The 21622-nt window shown below is 39.8% G+C and overlaps 1 protein-coding gene across 1 annotated transcript; it reads right to left on the bottom strand.

The window, feature by feature from the left end:
* Nucleotides 1-507: 507 nt before the first annotated feature.
* On the bottom strand, nucleotides 508-12287 carry zc3h14 (zinc finger CCCH-type containing 14). The gene is made up of 17 exons (XM_055015779.1): nucleotides 12141-12287; nucleotides 11755-11797; nucleotides 11540-11654; nucleotides 10534-10574; nucleotides 9946-10430; nucleotides 9073-9236; nucleotides 8900-8935; nucleotides 8307-8407; nucleotides 8065-8223; nucleotides 6036-6104; nucleotides 5698-5848; nucleotides 5374-5579; nucleotides 4143-4281; nucleotides 3908-4047; nucleotides 1920-2002; nucleotides 1718-1824; nucleotides 508-732 (listed from the first exon to the last, which is right to left on the bottom strand). The coding sequence occupies exons 1-17, from the start codon at nucleotides 12174-12176 to the stop codon at nucleotides 729-731; spliced, it is 2079 nt and encodes a 692-aa protein (XP_054871754.1). The 5' UTR covers nucleotides 12177-12287; the 3' UTR covers nucleotides 508-728.
* Nucleotides 12288-21622: the final 9335 nt, after the last annotated feature.

The following is a 21622-nucleotide window of genomic DNA, read 5'->3' as shown; positions in this document are numbered from 1 at the left end:
GAAAGTCACCGGTGATTCATCAAAGAGCTGCAGAAATCGAGTTCACATTAGAATTGAAAGAACCACACAGAACAGCAGTATTTTTAGATTTCTCTTTTAAACCTAAATCCTTTTATTACGCACAAAGTCACAGAATGTTGCTAAATGCTACACTAAATGTGATCCTGATAATATATTTAATTAAAGATAATAAGTCTGGACGAATTCTGCGTTTGAACAGTTCTTAAGACGTTTTGGCATTGTAGGAGGAAGAAACAATCACTGCACAGCACAGCTGTTATGTTTAAACCGAACTGGATCTGTTTGTAGATGCATAAAATGCTTTCATTAGCACGACAAATTCTCATCGATGTATCAGCCTTTATCAGCCAGTATCTCCATAAACAGCCACCAACTATCCTCGCTGACCCAGTCTTTACTTTCTATAAATAAATCATCAGTCAGTCGTGAATGTCCCTGTAAACCAACACTGTAAAGAAGACGAGAAATGATGACATGAGATAAAAGTAAACTTAACCGTGGAGAATTTAATATTTTGAGTGCATTGACAAAAATTCGACTTTTTCGATTTACAAAACAGCTTCCTTAAAAGTCACTCCAAACAATATGTTAAAAGCAAATGAACAGACGATTGAATCTAATGAAGAAAATCCATAGACGGGGACGAATAACATCTTACACATCTTCACACGTTGACCTTCGGGATTCAGTCAGACTCTCTGAGTTAATTAGCTGTAAGAAGGAAAAAACTATATTTACCAGGAATAGGAAATACCTTAACAGGCCGCAAGTCACATATAATATTATTGCTTTGACTGTATCCACTACTGTTCAAAAGTTTGGGGTCACCCAGACATTTTCACATTTTCCATGAAAACTCACTTTTATTCATGTACTAACATAATTACACAAGGATTTTCTAATCATCAATTAGCCTTTCAACACTATTAGCTAACACAATGTAGCATTAGAACACAGGAGTGATGGTTGCTGGAAATGTTCCTCTGTACCCCTATGGAGATATTCCATTAAAAATCAGCTGTTTCCAGCTAGAATAGTCATTTACCACATTAACAATGTCTACACTGGATTTATGATTCATGTAATGTTATCTTCATTGAAAAAGCTGCCCTTCTTTCAAAAATAAGGACATTTCTAAGTGACCCTAAACTTTTGAATGGTAGCATAAATACATAAAAATACATTATGAGTAGGATTGAACGTTAATTACATGTTTAAATTTGATTACATAAATTAAGGCTTCACATTTTTGAACATGTTTGATTGGGTCAAACTCCCTAATAATTAAGTTGAGCTTAATACTTGTGGTTTGCTGGAGATTCTATTGTGCAGAAGCAAAACATCCATCCATCCATTATCTATACACTGCTTAATGGACTGGGTGACTTAGGGTGAAGGCAGGGGACACCCTATCGCAGGGCTACATATACAGACAAATGATCACAGTGACATTCACACCTACGGACAATTTAGAATCAATTAACCTCAGCATGTTTTTGGACTGTGGGAGGAAGCTGGAGAAAGTCCACACATGCACAGGGAGGACATGAAAACTCCACACAGAAAGAACCGGGGATCTTCTAGCTGTGAGGCGACAGTATCAACCACCGAGCAAATGCACAGCCGAGATGCAAATATTCACAGTCTAAAAACATAAAATCATACAGAATTCAACATTATGGGACCATCAGCTTACCTGCTCGGTGTTTTTATCCACTTCAGGGCATGTCTCGGAGGCACGGCTGTGGTCGGATGGTAGAAGGTGCATCCAGCTCGTTTGCACTGCGCCGCGAAGCGACAAGGCTGCAGATGAGAGCAGAAACAGTCAGATTCGGTCAGATTTTGAAAGCAACAAATTCTCTCTTCTGTAATCAAAGCTAGCTAAACTGTGTGATTACCTTGGGATGATAAAATGGACAGTCCATCTTCTTGCACTCTGGGAAGAAGCGACACACACTAGTGGTTTGAACTGGCTGCACCACTGTGAATAAAATGAGCCAAACGTGAGACTGGAAAATGTGATACGTGCACTGATTAACATTGCACTCCTTTAATTAAATAACAAGAGAGCTCAGTACTCCTCCAAGGCTGCTCAGTCGTATTATTTCTGACGGCTGAAATCTTGAAAAAAATTGTGGCAGAAATCACGACACTGCAGAATGTGTCCATTTAATATAGATGTACCCACAAACAATATGACCTTGCGCTGAGCACAGGTGTGTGTTATGCATGTGTACGTTATGTACGGATACCGCATCATGTCACCTAAATATGTAGTGGGTGGTGGGAATGGATGGGACTCAGAAACACCCCCACAATTTAATCAGAATCAGCTTTAATGGCCACATACGTACTCAACATACAAGGATTTGATTACGGCTGTTGGTGTCATCCTAGGAATAGGAATAATCAGTTGTTCCTTGTATCATTTCTGACAGATAAGTCCTGATAATTCCGCAGCGGTCCATTTGTAGTAGGATTGCAATCATGTGATCGTCAGCAGGCAGCTGATGTAGTGTTCACTTGCTGTCATAGTTTGCGATTCCGTGCCGCTATCTGGCAATGATACAGAAATGTTTAACAAATCCGTGGATCCAGATTATAAGCTGCATCACTGCTAAAATCTAATCACTTGGTCCTTGTGTCATTTCTGACCTTCCCTGAAAATTGCATCCAAATCCGTTAGTCCGTTTTTGAGTAACGTTGCGCACAGACAGACAGACTGACGAACCAATGCCAACTGTCTCAGTAACAACGCTGTCAAAGAGGACAACAGTAGATGCAGCAGAACCAGACATACCAGATTTTCTTCCTCCACTCTGTATTCTGCATTTTGCACAGCTCAACTATGAACAGTTTGGTTAGATATTCAGATTTTTCTTTTCTAATTTTCCCTGAAGAAACTACAGAAAACTGCACACCAGCTACTCATTGATCAGCAGCTGATCATTAATGTCAGCGCTGTGACTGAGTCGATAAAGAGCAGCAATGACAAACCCAAGTTTGTGCCACGCTGATGACCTCAGCCCAACTCTGGCAAATCAGTGACAGTTCTGCAAACTACAGAGGTGGAAGACGTATTCAGATCTTTGACGTTAGAAAAAGTAGCAACACAGCAATATAAAAATACTCATTTACAAATTAGATTCCTGCATGAAAAATCCCACCTACGAAAAAGTAGGTGATTAGATTATGAATAGTGAATCATCGGTGTGTCAGCAGCGTGTTACTGTTGTAGCTGCTGCATGTTTGAAATGCTTCAGGAAAGAAGAAAAAACAGCTCTGATGCACAAATCTGTTTTCAACTTGTGGACTTTTGTCTGGTTACATCTTGGACCATTTATTGAAATGGAGCCACGTGAGAGGTTTTAAAAGGAAAAACCACCATTTGGTGGAACTGTTACTAACTCAGAGACATTTGGAACTTGACCCCACCGAAAAACGGCTTTTTGTAAGATGTCTGAAGACAAAAGAGCTGGAAATCACTGGTTTAATCTTGAACAATGTGTTGCACTTGTTACATTATCCTTTGAGTAAATTCTTAATCTTCAATAAAAACTGTCAGATAAATGTAGTGAAATACAAAAAAAATGGAAAGTGCAAAAATTCCCTCTGAAATGTAGTGAAAGTATAAAGTAGCACAAAATGGAAATGCTCAAAGCACAAATACCTTGAGTAAATGTACTTAATTGCTTTGTACCACTGGGGAACTATAGCACTGTTTTTTGAGTGGCTGCTTAACTGAATTGCCACTGTGTGACTGAAATTTTCCCTCTGCATCCATGTGAATTTTGTCAGAATTCACATCTAGGTATGAAATGAAAGAACAAACAGACGTGTTTTAGGAGAGGCTGAACAGTGAGAGTCTAATCATAAACCTTCTGACCTGGTCTGGGTGGAGGAGCTGCAGGGCCTCTGCGGCTGACGTGAGTGAAGGGACAGTCTGGTTTGGTGCATCTGGCGTCATATTTACAGTTTGGATGCACAAAAAGGCATTTATCCCCAAATTTGCAGTTGGGAAAAGTCCTTCAGAAGAACAAGACAAAGAATCACGCATTAGGACTGAAAGTGTTTATAAAGAACCCCATTAATATTTCTACCTTTTAAATAGAGGTACTCACTTGCACTGTGTCGTTGGGTGATGATACAGACACTCATCTCCACTTTTACAGACCGGCCAGAACTTGCAGCGCTCCATAACTTTCTGTTTCTTCAAGGGGGCGCCGTCCTCCTCGGCCATCTCAGTGTCCATCACGTCATCTGTGAAAGCAGGACAGAATGGAAAGGGATGTTCAGGACGGGACTAAAACACTTAAATCAGTGAAAACTGTGTTTAAAAATGTGATACATTATTTATACACCACGTAGAGGACATCCTGGACAGGTCACCAGTCTACCATAGGACTACACATTGACACAAACAATGACATTCACACCTACAGAAAATTTAGAATCACCAATTAACCTCAGCGTGTTTTTGGACTGTGGGAGGAAGCTCGAGAACCCAGAGAAAATCCACGTATGCACAGGGAGAACATGCAAACTCCACACAGAAAGATCCCAGGAAGGAAGGGACATGAACTGAGGATCTTCTAGCTATGAGGCGACAGTGCTACGCATTGAGCTACTGTGCAGTCCTGTGGCACATTAATGAAGTCAAATTGCAGTCTGATCACAGGATATAACAAGAAAAGCACTCAGAGAGCACCGTACTCATCAAAGGCTGCCCATTCCCCGTTATGGCATTGTCAGAAATGCTGCATTTTATTTAGAAATGCAGCATTTGTTTATTAGTTATTGATAATCAGATATCACGGCAACATAAATGTGTCCATTTAATATGGATGTACCCACAAACAAAATGACCTTGCATGTGCACAGGCATGTGTTCTGCATGTGTACGTTATGTACGGATACTGCATCACCTAAATATGTAGCAGGCGGTAGGAATTAATGGGACTCGGAAACACCCCACAATTTAATTAATTGTTCGACTGTTCATATCATTTCCAACGGATAAGTCCTGATATGTCCATAGCGGTGGATTTGTAGTAGGATCACAATAATGTGGTCTTCAGCAGGCAGCTAACACAGCGTTCACTTGTCATAGTTAGTGATGCCATGCCGCTATCTCGCAACGATACAGAAATGTTTAACAAATCTGTGGATCCAGACTATAAGCCACATCACTGCTAAAATCTAATCACTTGGTCCGTGTGTCATTTCTGACCTTCCCGGAAATTTCATCCAAATCCATTAGTCCGTTTTTGAGTAATGTTGCTAACAGACAGACAAACCAACGTCGGTAGTCACATAATAAATAATAGTAAAGAACAACTCTGAGCCCCAGACCTTCTGGTGGTGTGATTACTCCCTGTAGCCGGTGAAGGACGCTGACTTTGGGCTCTCTGTGGACGAGGCTGGCTGCTTCGGTGACCTTCATCGGTGGTCTGACATCATCCAGCTCCACGTCACAGTCGGTCATGTTACCCAGAGGGCTCGGCACTCCATCTAACGTCACTATGAACTTGGGGCTGGCAGAGTCGCCTCTCTCTTTACTAGTGTGGGAAAAACATCCAGAGCAGAATGGAGAAAAATGAGTACACCACAATTAAGGAATGGCAAATCTTATCCTCATGTATAAACAGACAGATCATACAAATATCATGTGTGTACCTGGTTTGGACAGTCCTTGGTAAAGCAGAGTGGACTTCGTCTTTGACCTGAAGACGACTTCTGACTGAAGATTCTTCCACTTGCAGTCGATTCATTATGAAGGATCGAGTGTCAAATGCCTTTGCTTCACCGCCTGCAGATCCTTCCACACCTAAAGGCAAGAAAAGAGGAAAATATGTTACAAAACAAAACAAAAAAAAAAAAAACAATATTTTGAAGCATGTTTGGGTATATTCATAATTTGTTACTCATGTTTGGATGTTTAGTTGTGATGCATTCATTCATTAAATATTATTAAAAATGCCACAAAAAATTCAGATTAGAGCAAAAAGACCCACCGTATTCATTCTGGTTTCTTCCATCATTACTCTCCAACTGAAGTCGTGAAGCTAATGATCTGGCTTGAACTGGGAGAAAGAAGACACAGAAACAACATTAAAGTAGAGGATGAAGTAGACGATTAACCTTCTAAACCTTAAGCTTTCTGTGGACGCTTTTTGCCACTGTGAACTTGCAGTTTTTGATGCAATATAAAGTCCTTTAACTCTATGGAAACAGAACAATCATGGCTAGAAGTAGAGAGAAGTCAGAAATGTCTTCTGAGCAATAGGACATATCTCTGCTGTCATTATTCTCTAGAAAAAAGTGGAACTCCTTTAATAATTTAGTTTACAAAAACTGAAAAAATGCGCAATGTTTTTCAAGTGGACCAAAGTGTTACCAATATTGGAAAAAATGGTGAATTGACACTACAGACTAAAAGTTTGGAAGTAACTTCAAGTTTCTATTCTCAATGTCATTCTTAAAAAGGTAAAAAAAAACAAAAAACAAAAAAAAAAACAGTATGAATTCTGTGGATTTTGGGATGTATTTACTGCATATCAGACTTTGCTTTCATTGATATGCACCATTTTCCTCCATTTCCCTTTAGATGTACATTGATGTTACCAGACAATTGTTGAATTAATGTTAACAAAAGAAAAGAAGGGCTTAGTTTCAGAGTTGAGAAGATTTCAGTGCAAAAGTTCAAAAAAAAATAAAAAAAAAAAAATCACAGTTTGCATTATTCACTTTAGCTCTTTGGCTTTTGAGAATTTGCATAGAAAAATGCCAATAAATCTTAACTGTGTCCATTGAAACGTCTAGAAAGAAACAGCTGAGTAAAGAAACAAGAGTACAGATACAAATATCTGATAATTATACTTTTTTGATGAGTGACTCTTTATATAATAATCATGTTTAATTTTTGCAAAGCACACTGATGAAACTATGCTCTTTTTTGTACAAATTTGCTCTTGCTTCTAAATTTTTGGCCTGTAAGTGTAGATACTATAGATTTTTTACATTATCTCACACACTTGTCTCCTATCTGCTCTGTGTAAACACAGCCTGAAGTTTAGTCAATTTTTTTTTTTAAATAATTTTTTAACGTGACTATGAGTTGATCGTGGCTGCTTAGCTTGGCCAAAAACGACAGATTATTTATTTATTGTTTTTACAGAATCTGGTTAGGTCACACTCTTTACTTTCAGCAATTTTTAACAAGACATGAGACGTGACAATGCAGTTCAGAGGGTTTAAAACATCACATTGTCCACACATACAAAGCTATTTTTATTTTATAATGTAGCTTTTTCTATGTAACTTGGTTGTTGGTCCAAACACAAATACAGCTTTAAGTCACTCAAAACTGACCTTCTGGAGGCTTTCATGCTAAACATATTGGAGAAACCCAGTTTCCAAAGCTGATATAAAGACGTGAAAACTGAACTTGTTTTATGGCTCTTATCCAGGTTGTTTTCTCCTGACTAGATCCTTGCTTGTGTTGTATCTACTCTCAGATGTACGTCGCTTTGGATAAAAGCGTCTGTTGAATGAAATTATAGAAATGTAGAACTGAATATCTGGTTTGTGAGAGTCAGAGTGTGCACCGTTATCTTCTTTGTTCACATGAGGCTGTTTTGTGAAAAGTCAAAAGTGACAAAAACAGTGCTGGTGCTAAGTTTGCTAACAGGACTTTTAACATGGCTACACATTAACGTACGGTTACTCTTTCACTATATCCACACATGATTCCCCCTGTCCCCAATGCACCATGTACCAAAACCAGTAGTAACTTCATTTTAAGTTTCTGATTTGCAAAACCAACCTTTAGTGTTGGGGTTATGAAACTGCCAAAAATTACATCAGATTCCTCTGTTGGACGTTTTATACTGAAAACATTTCTACATTTATGTGCTTCTTATATCATTTAACAGTGAGTGCATTGATTGTGACTTTGGTCTCTGGATGAGTGGTTGTTTCAAGCTGTGCACATTTAAATGCTGCTCTTGCTCAATACAAGACATAGTTAAATTGAAAGTGTACCAGGTGTTCTGGAGGGAGGTAGATCTGTGGAGGCGTACGACTGCATCCTGGGCGCCAGGCTGTGGAGGTGCTCCTGTACCAGCTGGATGGCTGCAGTCATCTCTTCACTGCTGGCCAGGCGAGTACGAGGTGCCACAGGAACCGTCTGTCTCTGCGGGACTGTAGGAAAAGGTCAGTTTGAGTGACTAATAACAGCAGCTACAGGATGTTTATGCTTCAATGTACGGCAGAAGGGAACGTACTTGTTGGGTAAGCTGTGGTTTTGGTGATTGAGTCCTGCGCCTCAGAGATGGCCTTCAGGATCAGGTTTCTGTTGGCTTGCTTGGCTGGTGGGAGAGTAGGTCTGAAACAATACAAGTTATAATGCTATTAAAGAAAAATAAAGGAATCTGTGATACGGATGAAACAATATAAAGTGGTCCCTCATCTATCGCAGGAGTTAGGTTATTTATTTTATCAGTTACATATATATTTCAAGGCTTTATAAACCCTCCCCATACTCTTATAAACCTTCCCCACATTCTTAGAAACACTTCCAATGCTATTAAACACTTTTGCACTCTTCAACCTATGTAATTATCTAATTTTCTGCGACAGTAAGCATCTTCCTCTGGCACTTGGGTTTGGTGCCAGAAGCCTTAGAAGGTTCAGAACGTTTGATCGACATCATAAAGCTTGAAGTAAATTCAATTTTTTCCAAAAATTTCACAAAAACACAACACCGCAGAGCAACACTATGTACGTTTTAATTACTATTTTTTAGATTGATTTCAGTTTTTTAGGTGAGAAAATGCTTATTCTACTGCAAAAATAATAAACAGAATAGATAAAATACCTATATACCGCAAAATCCTGCGATACAGCGAAAAATCTGCGAAACAAAATTAGATACATACAATTTAAAAATCTGCAATACAGTGAGACTGCAAAAAGTGAACTGCGATATGGAGAGGGACGCCTGTACACCAAATACTGAGGCTAAATGTGATGTGAGGTGTTAAGACTGACTTCCGTTCTGGTTTGGAGGGGAGAGACACTCTGCTGGACAGGCCTCTGCCTCCATAGCTCATATCCTCCTCTTCAACATCATCACTGTCCTCGTCTGCTTCTCGGCTCACTCGTACCACAGAACTGGCTACAGGCGCCTTCCGCTTCCGTGACAACTCTTCTTGCTGAAAAACACAAGCATACTGTTGTTATATTTAGGGATGTCCAATAATATTGGCCCCCCGGGATTATCGGCCCGATATTGGCATAAAAATGCATTATCGGTCAATATCGTTATCGGGTTTTTTTGCCTACCATGAAAACCGATAAAATAATGCCTGTATTTGCCCAGCATTTACCAGCGCGCAAATGATCACATCATCAAACTGTGTCCTGAACCGTGCTGGATTTCTGGTGTCTGGTGCCGGCCTAAATAAAAGATGGGACTACATTGCCAGTCGAGTTCGTCTACCAGTGGAATAAGGGGGACGCAGCTTTTGCTCTCAACCAAACTAATATCACTAGCCAATGAGAAGCAGAGTGGGTGCAGTTCTTAGAAAGAAGTTGAGATCCAGCTGCAGGTGAGTCCATTGTTGTCATGGTTACAGTGACGCCATGGTGCAATCTCGCAGTGATACAGAAATCTTTAACAAATCCATGGATTCAGACTATAAGTATCGGTTGATATCGGAAATTTAGAGTTTGACAATATCGGCATATCGTTTATCCACAAAAAAGCCAATATCGGACATCCCTCATTATTTCTGATCTTTATCTGACACAGTCATCAGAAAGTGAACATGACAGGCAAAACAACGTGTATCATCCTAAGACTAAAGCGAGTTTTGCATTATCCACCTTTGAAAAGAGGCGGTTCTCAGTACTTTTCAGTACCTTGCTGGTGGTAGATCTGGAGGTCCTGCTGCTCCTGCTGTCCTGCTGCCTGTTTTGGGAGGATCCTTCTGCAGACCGATACATGGCTGCAGAGCTCACTGATGTAAACTTGCTCTGACCGGGTCTGTAGATTTCAGCGGTGGGTCGACTGTGTGCACGACTGTGGTTGGAGCCGATTTCTGCGGGTTCCTCGGCAATGAGGTCGTCATCCATCTCTGGTTTGATGTCAATAACGGCCTCAGAGGGCAGCAGCTCCATGAGGGGCTTCACGGCGGAGGTGTGACGTGAGGAACTCTTTTCTATGCTGCCCTTCCTGCTTTCATGAGCAGAACTGGACACGCGTGCTTCAGTTCTATCAGAGCGTGAGCTGGACACCGTCAGCACCTTCGACTCCTCCGATCTGCCATTTTCACCCACAGACGATCGACTCTTTCCAGCCACAGTAGCACTGTCAGACTGCAGCTGGTGTTTGAGGGATGCAGGCTCTGAAACAACCGTGTAGACAAGCAGGAGAGGGAAAAATGAGCTATACTATAATATATAAACAATTTTAACAATCTTCAGTATATTCAAGAGACGCTGGCCTACCTCCTGCAACAGATCTTAATTTCTCCAGAACACCATGTAGCCTAAGATTAACCAAAAAACAAATGTTATTACAAAGAAAAGTCACATGTTTCCTGTGCATATTGTAAAAAGAAAACAGTATCATACAACAGACCGGCACACAGACACTCCTCTGACCAGTGACTAGAAAAGTTCACCTTAAAATGCAGCTTTAGTCAAATGACGTAATCAAACAGATGACAAGGCATCTGGCATTTAAGTTCTGGCCGGAGCCAGGTTGTTTTTCCAGTGGAAAGCTCTAAAAGATTGTATGCTTGGTTGTTTTCTCATGTCTATTCTGTTGTAAAGATGTCGTATGTTGCAACGACAAATACTCCTATGTTAAAAAGAACAGGCAGACTGTAATAAAAAGAATTGCTGTTATCCTTCTATAGATGTTCTGTAGAAAGCATCCTCACCCATAACATCTAATGTGGTACAGGAGCAGCTCTCAGGCTGACAAGAAGGCTCTGGAAAGAGTCAGGAAGTCAGCACAGAGCATCATAGGAGCACAGCTGTCCTCTCTGTCAGATATACATAACATCTGATGTCTGTGCAGGGCCAGAAGCATCACGTTTGACAGGTCACACCCAGGACACAGCCTGTTCTCACTGTTGTCCTCAGGAAAGAGATACAGACCCATCCAGGCCCACACCTCCAGATTCACCATCATGTTTAACCCAAGTGCAATATGGGTACTTAATATGTAATAGCTGTTTTTCAGTTAAGTGTCAACAGTGCAATATATTACCTCTGCCATTTGTTGCTTGTTCTTCTCACTGTCTTCTCGGCTCCTTTTGTATATATATTTATACTTTTTATCTAGCCGTCTTTTTTGTTCTTTGCATCACAGAGTTGTCTTTAATTTAATTTCATTAGACATTGTGTATGCATGATGACAATAAAAAGCATCCTATTCTATTCTGTTCTAAAATATTACATGCTGCGTTCACACGTTGGTTCAGTATCACTTTTTTTGTAAACATACCAGGTTGTGAACTTAAAAGTGTTGTTTCCCAGAAAAAGGGAGAGGTCGTCGGTCATCTGCTGGGGGGTTTTCTTGTTTGCCACCATCACCATAATATAGTCAGGGAGCTCGTCATCTGCAGGTCAAAAGACAAGAAACCATTCAGCATGTAATATGGGTTTGATAGAAGTAGCAGTTTTTCCTACAGACTACCACGCCACTTTTTATTCACTCACCAATATATGCACCAAGCTCCTGAAGTTTGCCTTTGATAGCAGCCTGAAATAGATCGAACGTTCAGTTTAGATGTTATTTAACCAAACTGTGGACAGCATGCTAACTATGCTAATACCAGTTAGCCAGCAACAGAAAACGTAGCCTCTACGTTACATACAAAAGAAGTTAAGTTAATATCAGTGAAAAACAATCTAACAAGTCTGCAAACCCGCCCGCCTGGACACAACTGAAGTAACGAACGCTCGACGGTGAAAGTAAAAACAAGTTTGTTTTCTGCTCGTCTTAGAAATATAAGCTAGCAAGCTAATGCTAACCAGCTAGCAGCGCCGGTGTTGTGCTAATGTTAAACAGGAACTAAACTACTCCACTCCGTGTCGTTACTCACTCTTATCTTCTTGCTGATTTCAGTCCCGATTTCCATGATTGTTTGTTTGTGGAAGAAAACAACTTACAAAGGGAGCAGCTGTTTCAGCAGCTAAAAGCGCTAATCACCACGGACAAATATGACAAAAAATCACGTGACTGGCGAAGGTAGCCGAGCAGGGACAAAAAGGATCATCTGTTTATCGAGCTATCTATCTGTCTATCTGTCTATCTATACTAGGACACATTCTAAAAAGTTTAACAGTTCATATCAGTTATTTAAGAAAGTGAAAATGTAATAAATTCTACATTCATTAAAAATGATGCTTTAATTGTGATTATGGCTGTAGCTTATGAAATCAGAAACTCCAATATCTCAAAATATTAGAATTTTCATTACACATTGAATACATTTATATTTTCAAAAACTATAAATATTGTGTATCTCTTAAACAGAAGACTGCTGACTTGAAAGTTGATTAGAAGGTGATCATGGACATCCTCTACAAGGAGCCACAGAAGGTTATTGCTATAAAGGCTGGCTGTAGATGGAGTGCTGTATTGTTGAACCATATGAATAAAAAGTTGACTTGAAGGGAAAAGTGTGATAGAAAAAGGTACACAAGCAGCAGGGACGGATCGAAGACCTTAGGAGAGCTTCTCAAGGATAGTGATCTACTGTGTTTTATAAAGTCTAAAGTCATCACAGCGTCTACCTGGAGATTTTAGAGCACGTTTTGCTTCTGCTGATAATTTATATGGAGATACTGATTATATTTTCCAGGATTTAGCAGCTGCCCACAGAACCTAAACTACCAAATGGTTTGCTGATCATGGTATTACTGTGCTTGACTGGCCAACCAGCTCACCTGACCTGAACTCCATAGAACGCCAAATGAAGTATTGCTAAGAGGAAGATGAGAAACAGCCAAAAATAATAATAAAGCACACCTCTGCTTCAACAACATGTCAGCAGTGCCACAGGTTGGTTGCCTCCATGCAACGCTGCACCGATGCAGTAATTCATGATAAAGGAGCTCCAAGCAAGTATTGAATATATAAAGGGCCACACTTTTCAGAAGCTGGACATTTCTGTGTTGCAAATCCTTTTTTTTAAGGTCTTAGAGAATTATCTAAAATTCTGAGACACTGGATCTCTGACATTACAAGCCATAGTCATCAAAATTAAAACCAAGAAATGCTTGAAATACTTAGCTTCGCATGTAATGAGCATAGAATATATAAAAATGCACCTTTCTGAATTCAACTACAAAAACAAGTCAACTTTTTCACAACATTCTAATTATAAGAGATGCACATTTATATGCCACATGTCATTTTGACAAATTGATATGAAAACAAAAATACTGAGATGAGGACATTATAGATCTGCAGATTCTAGAGGAGGTAACGGCTTAGGGTTACATCGAGGTCATTTTTTAAGCTATGATGGGCCATTTCAATAGGAAAAAAGCTTAGATATCCAGAGAAGAGTTTTTAGGGGTTTGATCAATGACTGGAGAGGTACTTTATTTATTGCAAAAGAAACTATTGTGATGATCAACTGTTTCAAGAATCATCTCAGGATTCCCACCTTCAAAAGGAGAAATTATTTTATATTTGCAGTAAAACAAAGGCATCTTGTTTGTTATTTGCTATTGGCACCAGTTGCTCTGTACAAAGGCAGAAAGCAAAGCAAATATTAAGACTAAAACTGAGTGCTGTGTCCACCAGATGGCGCAAAAAGACCATTAAGCACACACTTTGCCCTCCTTAATGAGGACATGACTTATTGCGATAAACAATGACCTGAAGTGATCTAGAAACCTCAGTCCTGAATTTCTGACACTTCGTGTAAATACTGAAAAGGAACCGAAGTTAGAAGCACTGATTGGTGAGCGAAATAAGGATTAAGATTCTATATTAGTCTTCAATCTGCTAAACTGGCACAATAACGGACTTCATCTCTGACAATCTGTCCAGGCTTTAACAAGCAAAAGGCACTTAGTGATTGCAGGGAAACTAATTTGTGTTGCAAGTTTCAGAGGAAAATAAAGAAATAGAACTGAACATACTTTGTTAAAACATAAATATTAGATTCATTTAGATTTTCCATATAGTTTTAAAACTAAAATGTTGTATTTTATGGCATGTGTCTTTGACTTTCTAATGTCCAGAGCTGTATGTTTTCCCTGTGAGATTATTTCCTGTTTTGCAGCCCCTCAATGCCAACCAACAATGACGGGAAGGATCTTGCTTACAGTCTAGACAAACGTCTAACACACTCGCAGCAGCAGCAGCGACTGTCTGCTTCGTTTCTGTCTGCTTTGTTTACACCGTCTGGGTTAATGAAAGCTGATGCACAAATTGTTTAGGAGCATTAGCTTTGTCCATTTTCAGAAAATGTCGTGACACATTTTGTGAGGCTTAGTTACGTGAGCGCAGACACAGATGTTTTATAAAAGCCTATTTGTAGTTGTATAAACCAAATTACTGTTATTATTGTCATTATTCTCATATCCTTTCTGCCAAATTGCTGCTTTATTCAGACTGCTGTGGTAATTTGCATCTGTGTGATTATCAAGTGAGCTGCTCGTATCCTTTACATGTACGCTGGAGACTTATGGTCACTTCAATAATCCGTCATGAAAACAACTCGCTGGCGTTTCCATTTATCTTCAAGGGTAAGCAGGAGTGGATGTGTCTGAGGGAGAGAAGAGGGCAGCCTTTTCTTATCTGTTTTCAATGGGAATGAAAGAAAATCTTAAATGGCTCCAGCAGAAACCCTCGAGTGCGACTGAAACAAATTCAACTCGGGGCAGAAAGGTGCGCCGTCTCACTGCTGTTCACTTCACTATTGCTTAATTGGATCAAGGGAGAGGCAGCACCTCTGCAGTGACCCCTGAAACAGTGTCGCGACAACATCCATCAACTGAGCTAAACAGCCGTTTTACTGGACCAGTCTGCTGCATGTTGGGTGTTTGATGTTCTCCAGGCTGAGGAGCAGCGTTTTACTCTGCTGGTCTCTGTGTTGTATCTGTACCGGGTTATGTGTAATTATTAGGGGTCGAACAATGTTTTTAAGGGTCATTAAAGAGATCAAAGATACACTTTTAGAACAAAAAGTCCAATGCAACAAGTGCTGAAATGCTTTTTTTCATGTCGGTTTTACAATATTCCCTTCAGCTAGTGTGTTACTCGTGACCAACCAATTCGGGACCAGTGACTTACACCGATCAAGTATAACATTATGACCACCTGCGTAATATTATGTTGGTCAACCTTATGTGGTCCAAAATGCTCTGAACCATTGGGTCTGGACCAGAGGACCTCTCAGGGTGTCCTATGGGGTCTGGACCAGGACGTTGGCAGTGGATCCTTTGAGTTCTCTGGGTTGTGCAGTGGAGCCTCTGGGAATCAAACTTGTTCCACTGCATCTTGTTGATGATTGATCAGAATGGGGTCTAGGAAGTTTGGAGGTCAAATCAACATCTTGGGCAATTGTCATGTTCCTCAAGATGTTCCTAACTGTTTCACATTTTTGCAGTGTGGTGGGATTTCATTTTTTCATTTTCCTAAAGTGAAATTAAGGATTTCCATTTGCATGAAAGAGTGTGTTTGTTCTGGGACAGTGTTTATTTGGGTGTCTAAGTCTCATCAACATGGATGCCAGAATCCAAGGTTTTCCAGCAGAACACCACATACTACCAATATGATCACTGTCATTCACTTCACCTGTCAGTGGTCATAAAGTTGTATCTGATTGGTATAGACAGAGAGGTGACGGTGTCAGAGATGAATTGGCACATTTTTGATTAGAACTGAGTTGTAAATAATTTCTGTAATATTTTGTGGTCTAGATTTTAGTGACAAAGTGGTCTAACCCACAGCCCAAATATAACATTACAGTGGTGCTTCCAATGTTAGACCATTCTTGAAAACACAAAACTTTGAACCCATTTTTCTCAAAAACTACGGAAAGTGGGTTCGACCTCTCTGCTTTCTAACCCTTTGCATATCTCATCTGGCCTGGGAACACCTTCAAATTGCCCAGGAGAAACTGAACAACATTGCTGGGTAGAAGGACGCCTGGAATGACCTGCTTAATCTGCTGCCTCCTAGAAAAATAGGGAAAAAATGAAAATGATGGATTTCGATGGTTGTTTATTTCTAATGGCATGCTGTGGGTGCAACATTGCTTGAGACCAAACAGTGGTGACTACAGATAAGGAGACACAGCTGCCTCAGAGCCAAAGAGGTGCATTTTTGAATAAGTTTATTTTATCTGGAACTGTTTTTTTTTTAAATAAGGAAAACAATAATTGGAAAAATGTTGAATATCAGATCTGATATTCTCCCAAGCCAGTAACTGGTCTACGCTAAGAAACAACATTGTCAGTCAATATATGGCAGTTTGGCAACAAAGTGGAATGATTTTCTGTTGTAGTGATATGAACTGGCAGATCTATTGTATATAAACACCAAAACAAGGCAAAAATTATACCACACCTTAGTAATCTTTGTGAATCTGGATATCCTCATATGTGATCTCTTCACAGATCATATCTTATGTTCTTTACCTTGTTCCAGCAGCATTTTATTGTCCAAAGTTTTTAAAGAAATACAAGTGACTTTGGGTGACTGAAAGAATGAGAACACAGATACAAGTGAGGTAGCTGAAGTGGTCCGAGCATCTGATTGGGATGCTTCTTGTGGATTTTTTTCAAACTGGTTGGAGACCTCAGAGTACAGCAGACCCTAATCTCCCGGGAGGGATCACATATCTTATCTGGCCTGAGACCACCGTGGGATCGATCAGAAGCAGTTGGAAGACGTTAATGGTCAGAGGGACGTCTAGAATACGTAAAACTGGTGGATGGATGGATGGATGGACGGATGGATGGATGGATGGGTGGATGGATGGATGGATGGATGGTGGTGAAGAGGGAGACCCCTGCACAGACCCAGAACTCGCTGGAGGGATTACATATCTCATCTGGCCTAGGAACACCTTAGAATTCCACAAGAAAAACTGGAAAATGTTGCTGAGAAGAAGGACATGTGGAATGAACTACTTAGCCTGCTGCCACTGCATGGATGGATGGATTGATGGTTGGATGGATGACATATCTCATCTGGCCTGTAAACCCCTCTTGATGCCCCAGGAGAAATTGGACAGTATTGTTGAGAAGAGTAGCTAGCCATCGGGCTAGGATGTCTTCTGGATGCCTTATGGGGTTTTCTGGGAACATCCAACTAAGAGGAGACCCCTGCATAGACCCAGAACTTGCTGGAGGGATTACATATCTCATCTGGCCTAGGAACGCCTTGGAATTCCCCAAGAAAGACTGTAAAATGCTGAGGAGAGGGATATGTGGAATGACCTACTTAACCTGCTGCCATCGCATGGATGGATGGATGGATGGATGGATGGATAACATTTATCCCTCAGAATTATTTGTTTATTACTCATGACATGACCAATGAGATAGTGCTGTGGGTGCAACGTTGCTCGTGACCACACAGTGGAGACTACAGATCAGGAGACAACACTGCATCAGCGCCAAAGTGGTGAAAAAAATAAGGATACAGACAATCGGAAGAATGCTGAGTATCTGATCTGACAATCAATCAGACTAACAATTGGACAAACCCTAGGAGTAATAGTAAACAGTTGGCGTACAGCAGCGTGGCAACAAAGTGGAATGATTTTCTGTTGAAGCAATTTTAATTGGCAGATCTATTGTACATATAGCCTGACTCACTATATGTAGATTGCAGTAGAAGCTTGCAATTAGCTTCAAATTCCATACGACTTTCTCCTCCCCTTTTGCAGTCTATGTGTTGTCATGTTCCAAATCCCATTCATTATAGGAAACAAGTGTTGTTGGTGAATCATCCATTTTTAGCATTTTAGATTGCATGCAAATGCTCCACCAAAACAAACTGGCCATGATATTTTCCCCCTCCACCAGAATGTTCATGACGTGCACCCAGAGCATCCAGTCTGTCTATGCGTTACTGCTGTGCATATAACAAAAAAAGCAAGACAGGATGACAGTGAGACATTCTGCAAGCTACAGCAAATCGTGCGAACCTCGTCAGACACTATGTCTTAGCTTGCTTGCTTTATCCTGGCAGCATGTTATCATTTAAAATTTTTTAGAGAAGTAAAATTGGCCTCTTCTTTGTGTTGCTGCTTGAGTATAAGTTCTTGGTGCTGCGGTATTTTTAACGTCCCATATTTGCATGGAAATTTTGCAAACTAACCAGCAGCACAACATCAGATAAGAGTGTGAGAAACACTTTTGAGAAATTTGAAGTAAATTCCAGCTGCATTGAGTCTCTATCTGCACTGTAACCACAAATCTGCTGCTCTGCGGCCGCCGTCGGTCTCCCCCCCACACCTATACCGAGTACTGTGGTATTTATACTTCCCTTTTCTTTGAAATGTTGTCATAAACTGTGCGGCTTCAGTTGTGAATCAGCTGATAAACTTCCGCAAATTCTTCCACCACATGTGCTGTGATGACGATAGTCCTGCCACAAAGGCCTCTTCGCCTCTTCCTGAGGCTGCTGCTGTCGTCTCCCTCTGAAACTCACCGAAAGTAATGCTCTTTAGTGTCACATTGCAGCTGAGATAAGTCAAGATCTTGCCTTGAGGCTGGAAAGTGGTTAGAAGAAAAAGAAGCCGAAGGTAGGAGGTTACAGGGGAAAGCTTTTACAAAGACATGAATGGGGAAATAATTCATTGCACCTGCTCTGACAATGTCCAGAAACCTTATATTTCCTGGACAAGATGACACATGTATGAATGAGGCGACTGCAGCTGGGCGTCACAGAAAGAGTCACACAGTTGCTCAGCTTTTGTGCACAACAGACATACACCACCGTTCAAAAGTTTGGGGTCACCGAGGCAATTTCATGTTTTCCATGAAAACTCACACTTTCATTCATGTGCTAACATAACTGCATAAGGGATTTCTAATCACCAGTTAGAATTTTAACATGATTAGCTAACACAATGTAGCATTAGAACATATTAGTTCAAGTTGCTCCATATTATTTGAAGTTGCTTTTTAATAGTTAAAGTTCCTCTATATTATCTAAAGTTGCTCTAAAGGAATTGAAGTTGCTGTACATGAGTTAAAGTTGCTCTATATTAGTTAAGGTTGACCTACACTACTGTTCAAAAGTTTGGGGTCACCCAGACAATTTCATGTTTTCCATGAAATTTCACACTTTAATTCGTGTGTTAACATAACTGTACAAAGGTTTTCTAGTCATCAATTAGCCTTTCAGCACCATTAGCTAACACAATGTAGCATTAGAACACAGGAGTGATGGTTGCTGGAAATGTTCCTCTGTACCCCTATGGAGATATTCCATTAAAAATCAGCTGTTTCCAGCTAGAATAGTCATTTACCACATTAACAATGCCTAGATGAGGAGTGTCAAACATGCGGCCCGTGGGCCAAAACCAGCCTACTAAAGGGTCCAATCCACAGGACGTCTTTGTAAAGTGTAAAAGTTACAGAGAAGACATTGACTGCAAATTGTAAATTTGTAAAACTATAAATTTAAAATCATTTCCAGACCATGACAAGTTGTTTGGATCATAAAGTAAAATACTAGATTGGTCATTGTTCTTTTGTCATTTTGTGTCTCATTTTGTAATATTTTGTCTAGTTTTTGTTGTTTTTTTGTCGTAGTTATTTATAGGTTATTATGCTGTGATTTTACTGGTCTGGATCACTCGAGATCACACTGGACTGAATGTGGCCCTTGAACTAAGATGAGTTTGACACCCCTGGTCTAGACTGTATTTCTGATTCATTTAATGTTTTCTCGATTGAAAAAAAAAAACTGCCTTTCTTTCAAAAATAAGATTTCTAAGTCTTCCCAAACTTTTGAAGGGCAGTGTAGATGGTGAGACACAGAGGAATCTTTGCAAAGAAACAAACCTTGCTGTTTGGTTAAAAGTGCATTTAGCGCTAGTTTGGTGCAACAACATAAGCTCTCTTTCCTTGAATTCTATTATTTGTTGCAGCTTTGTAAAAAATTTTTTTAGCAAATCCAAAGAGGTTGTGTGAGGACAGGAGGAGATGACACCCAGATGTTTAAGGGTTAATCCAGTTTTGATTCATGAAATTTGAGTGCTCATTAGTCTGGCAAGGAAGAGCAGATCCATTAAGATTTACAGCTGCTCTAATCACTGCTGCCAAACCTGCTGGAGGTTCAGTTCAGGGCCTCGCTGGGTCACTGCAGCATCAAGTCTGGGTGAACCGGGGTTGCACAGCTGGAAACATTTTCAAATATCCATCTTTGTGCCGTGTAGGAGTGCAGGTCAAGGCTTGATTTTTCTATTTAACTACATTTCTGGAGGAGCTGGTAAGTGGTCCACACATCAAACTTCAATTTAAGGAACTCTGTGAACTCTGGGCTGCAGTTTGTACTACGAGGACTTGTGTTACAGCAATATCATTAGTATGTAGACTTTGTCATCACTGCACCGCATCAACATTTATTATTAATTGGCCCCAGGAGAGCAGCTTCATTTGTGAAGACTTGATGTTTTCTTTCTGTCAATATTCACCTCCTTTCTGTTTTTTATACACACAAACCACCCACGTAGATGGTGATGTAGCTAGTTGTTTTAAACAAATACAACGTCCCTTTGTTAGGATTAAAAAGTGCAGAAAAGACGTGGATTTTGTGGATAAAATAACACCACCAATTAACTGCAGATTAATACCAAAGTGGCTCATTCTTGGGTGCATGGTTTAAGACCATTTTTACATTAAAAAACACAGTTCTACATATAATTACTTTCTTGCAGAGATAGTGAAGAAAAGAAATCACTCTATCTGTACGCTATGAAGCCACAACTACATTAGCTTAGCAAATATTTATATTTATTTTGATTTCTTTTGGTTGGATGACCATGAAAAACTTAACTTAAGAAATGACACATAAAACTGTTGAAGTTTTTATTTATCATTAAAGTTCAATTAGAGTTCTCACAATTAAGTGTTGAGTTCTATTTTGGAGATTTTACTCAGCTTTCCCAGACTAAATTTCTGTTTTTCTGATGCTGTAGGCCCATTAAAAATGTGTTACACCACCAATTTTAGGGAGATTATGTGTAATCAGTGAACATTTTGAACTGCTGAAGAAGATGCAAACACATAATATGTTAAAATAAATCTACATGGCAAAATATTATAAGAAAACATTATTCACAATGATAGAACCTACATGATGTCAGAAGGAGATTGAAAATATTTACATAAAATATACCGAAAGCAACATGAAAAATTCAAATTTAATGGTTTACAGGTACAAACCACATTAGGTCCCACAAACAGAAAACATCAGGTGCATCTGCTGTTTTTATGATGTGACAGTTCTGGTAATTTTAGGCACAGGTACAGGAAACCAAACACTAGCAACACCACATTTTTACATATCATCCGCATGTTCTGCACCTTCTGTCTCACCTAT

This window comes from Amphiprion ocellaris, chromosome 12 (genome assembly GCF_022539595.1).
Source record: "Amphiprion ocellaris isolate individual 3 ecotype Okinawa chromosome 12, ASM2253959v1, whole genome shotgun sequence".
Lineage (NCBI taxonomy): Eukaryota > Metazoa > Chordata > Actinopteri > Pomacentridae > Amphiprion > Amphiprion ocellaris.
The sequence above is the reverse complement of the archived record's forward strand: the minus strand, read 5'-3'. Positions and strand labels throughout refer to the sequence as shown.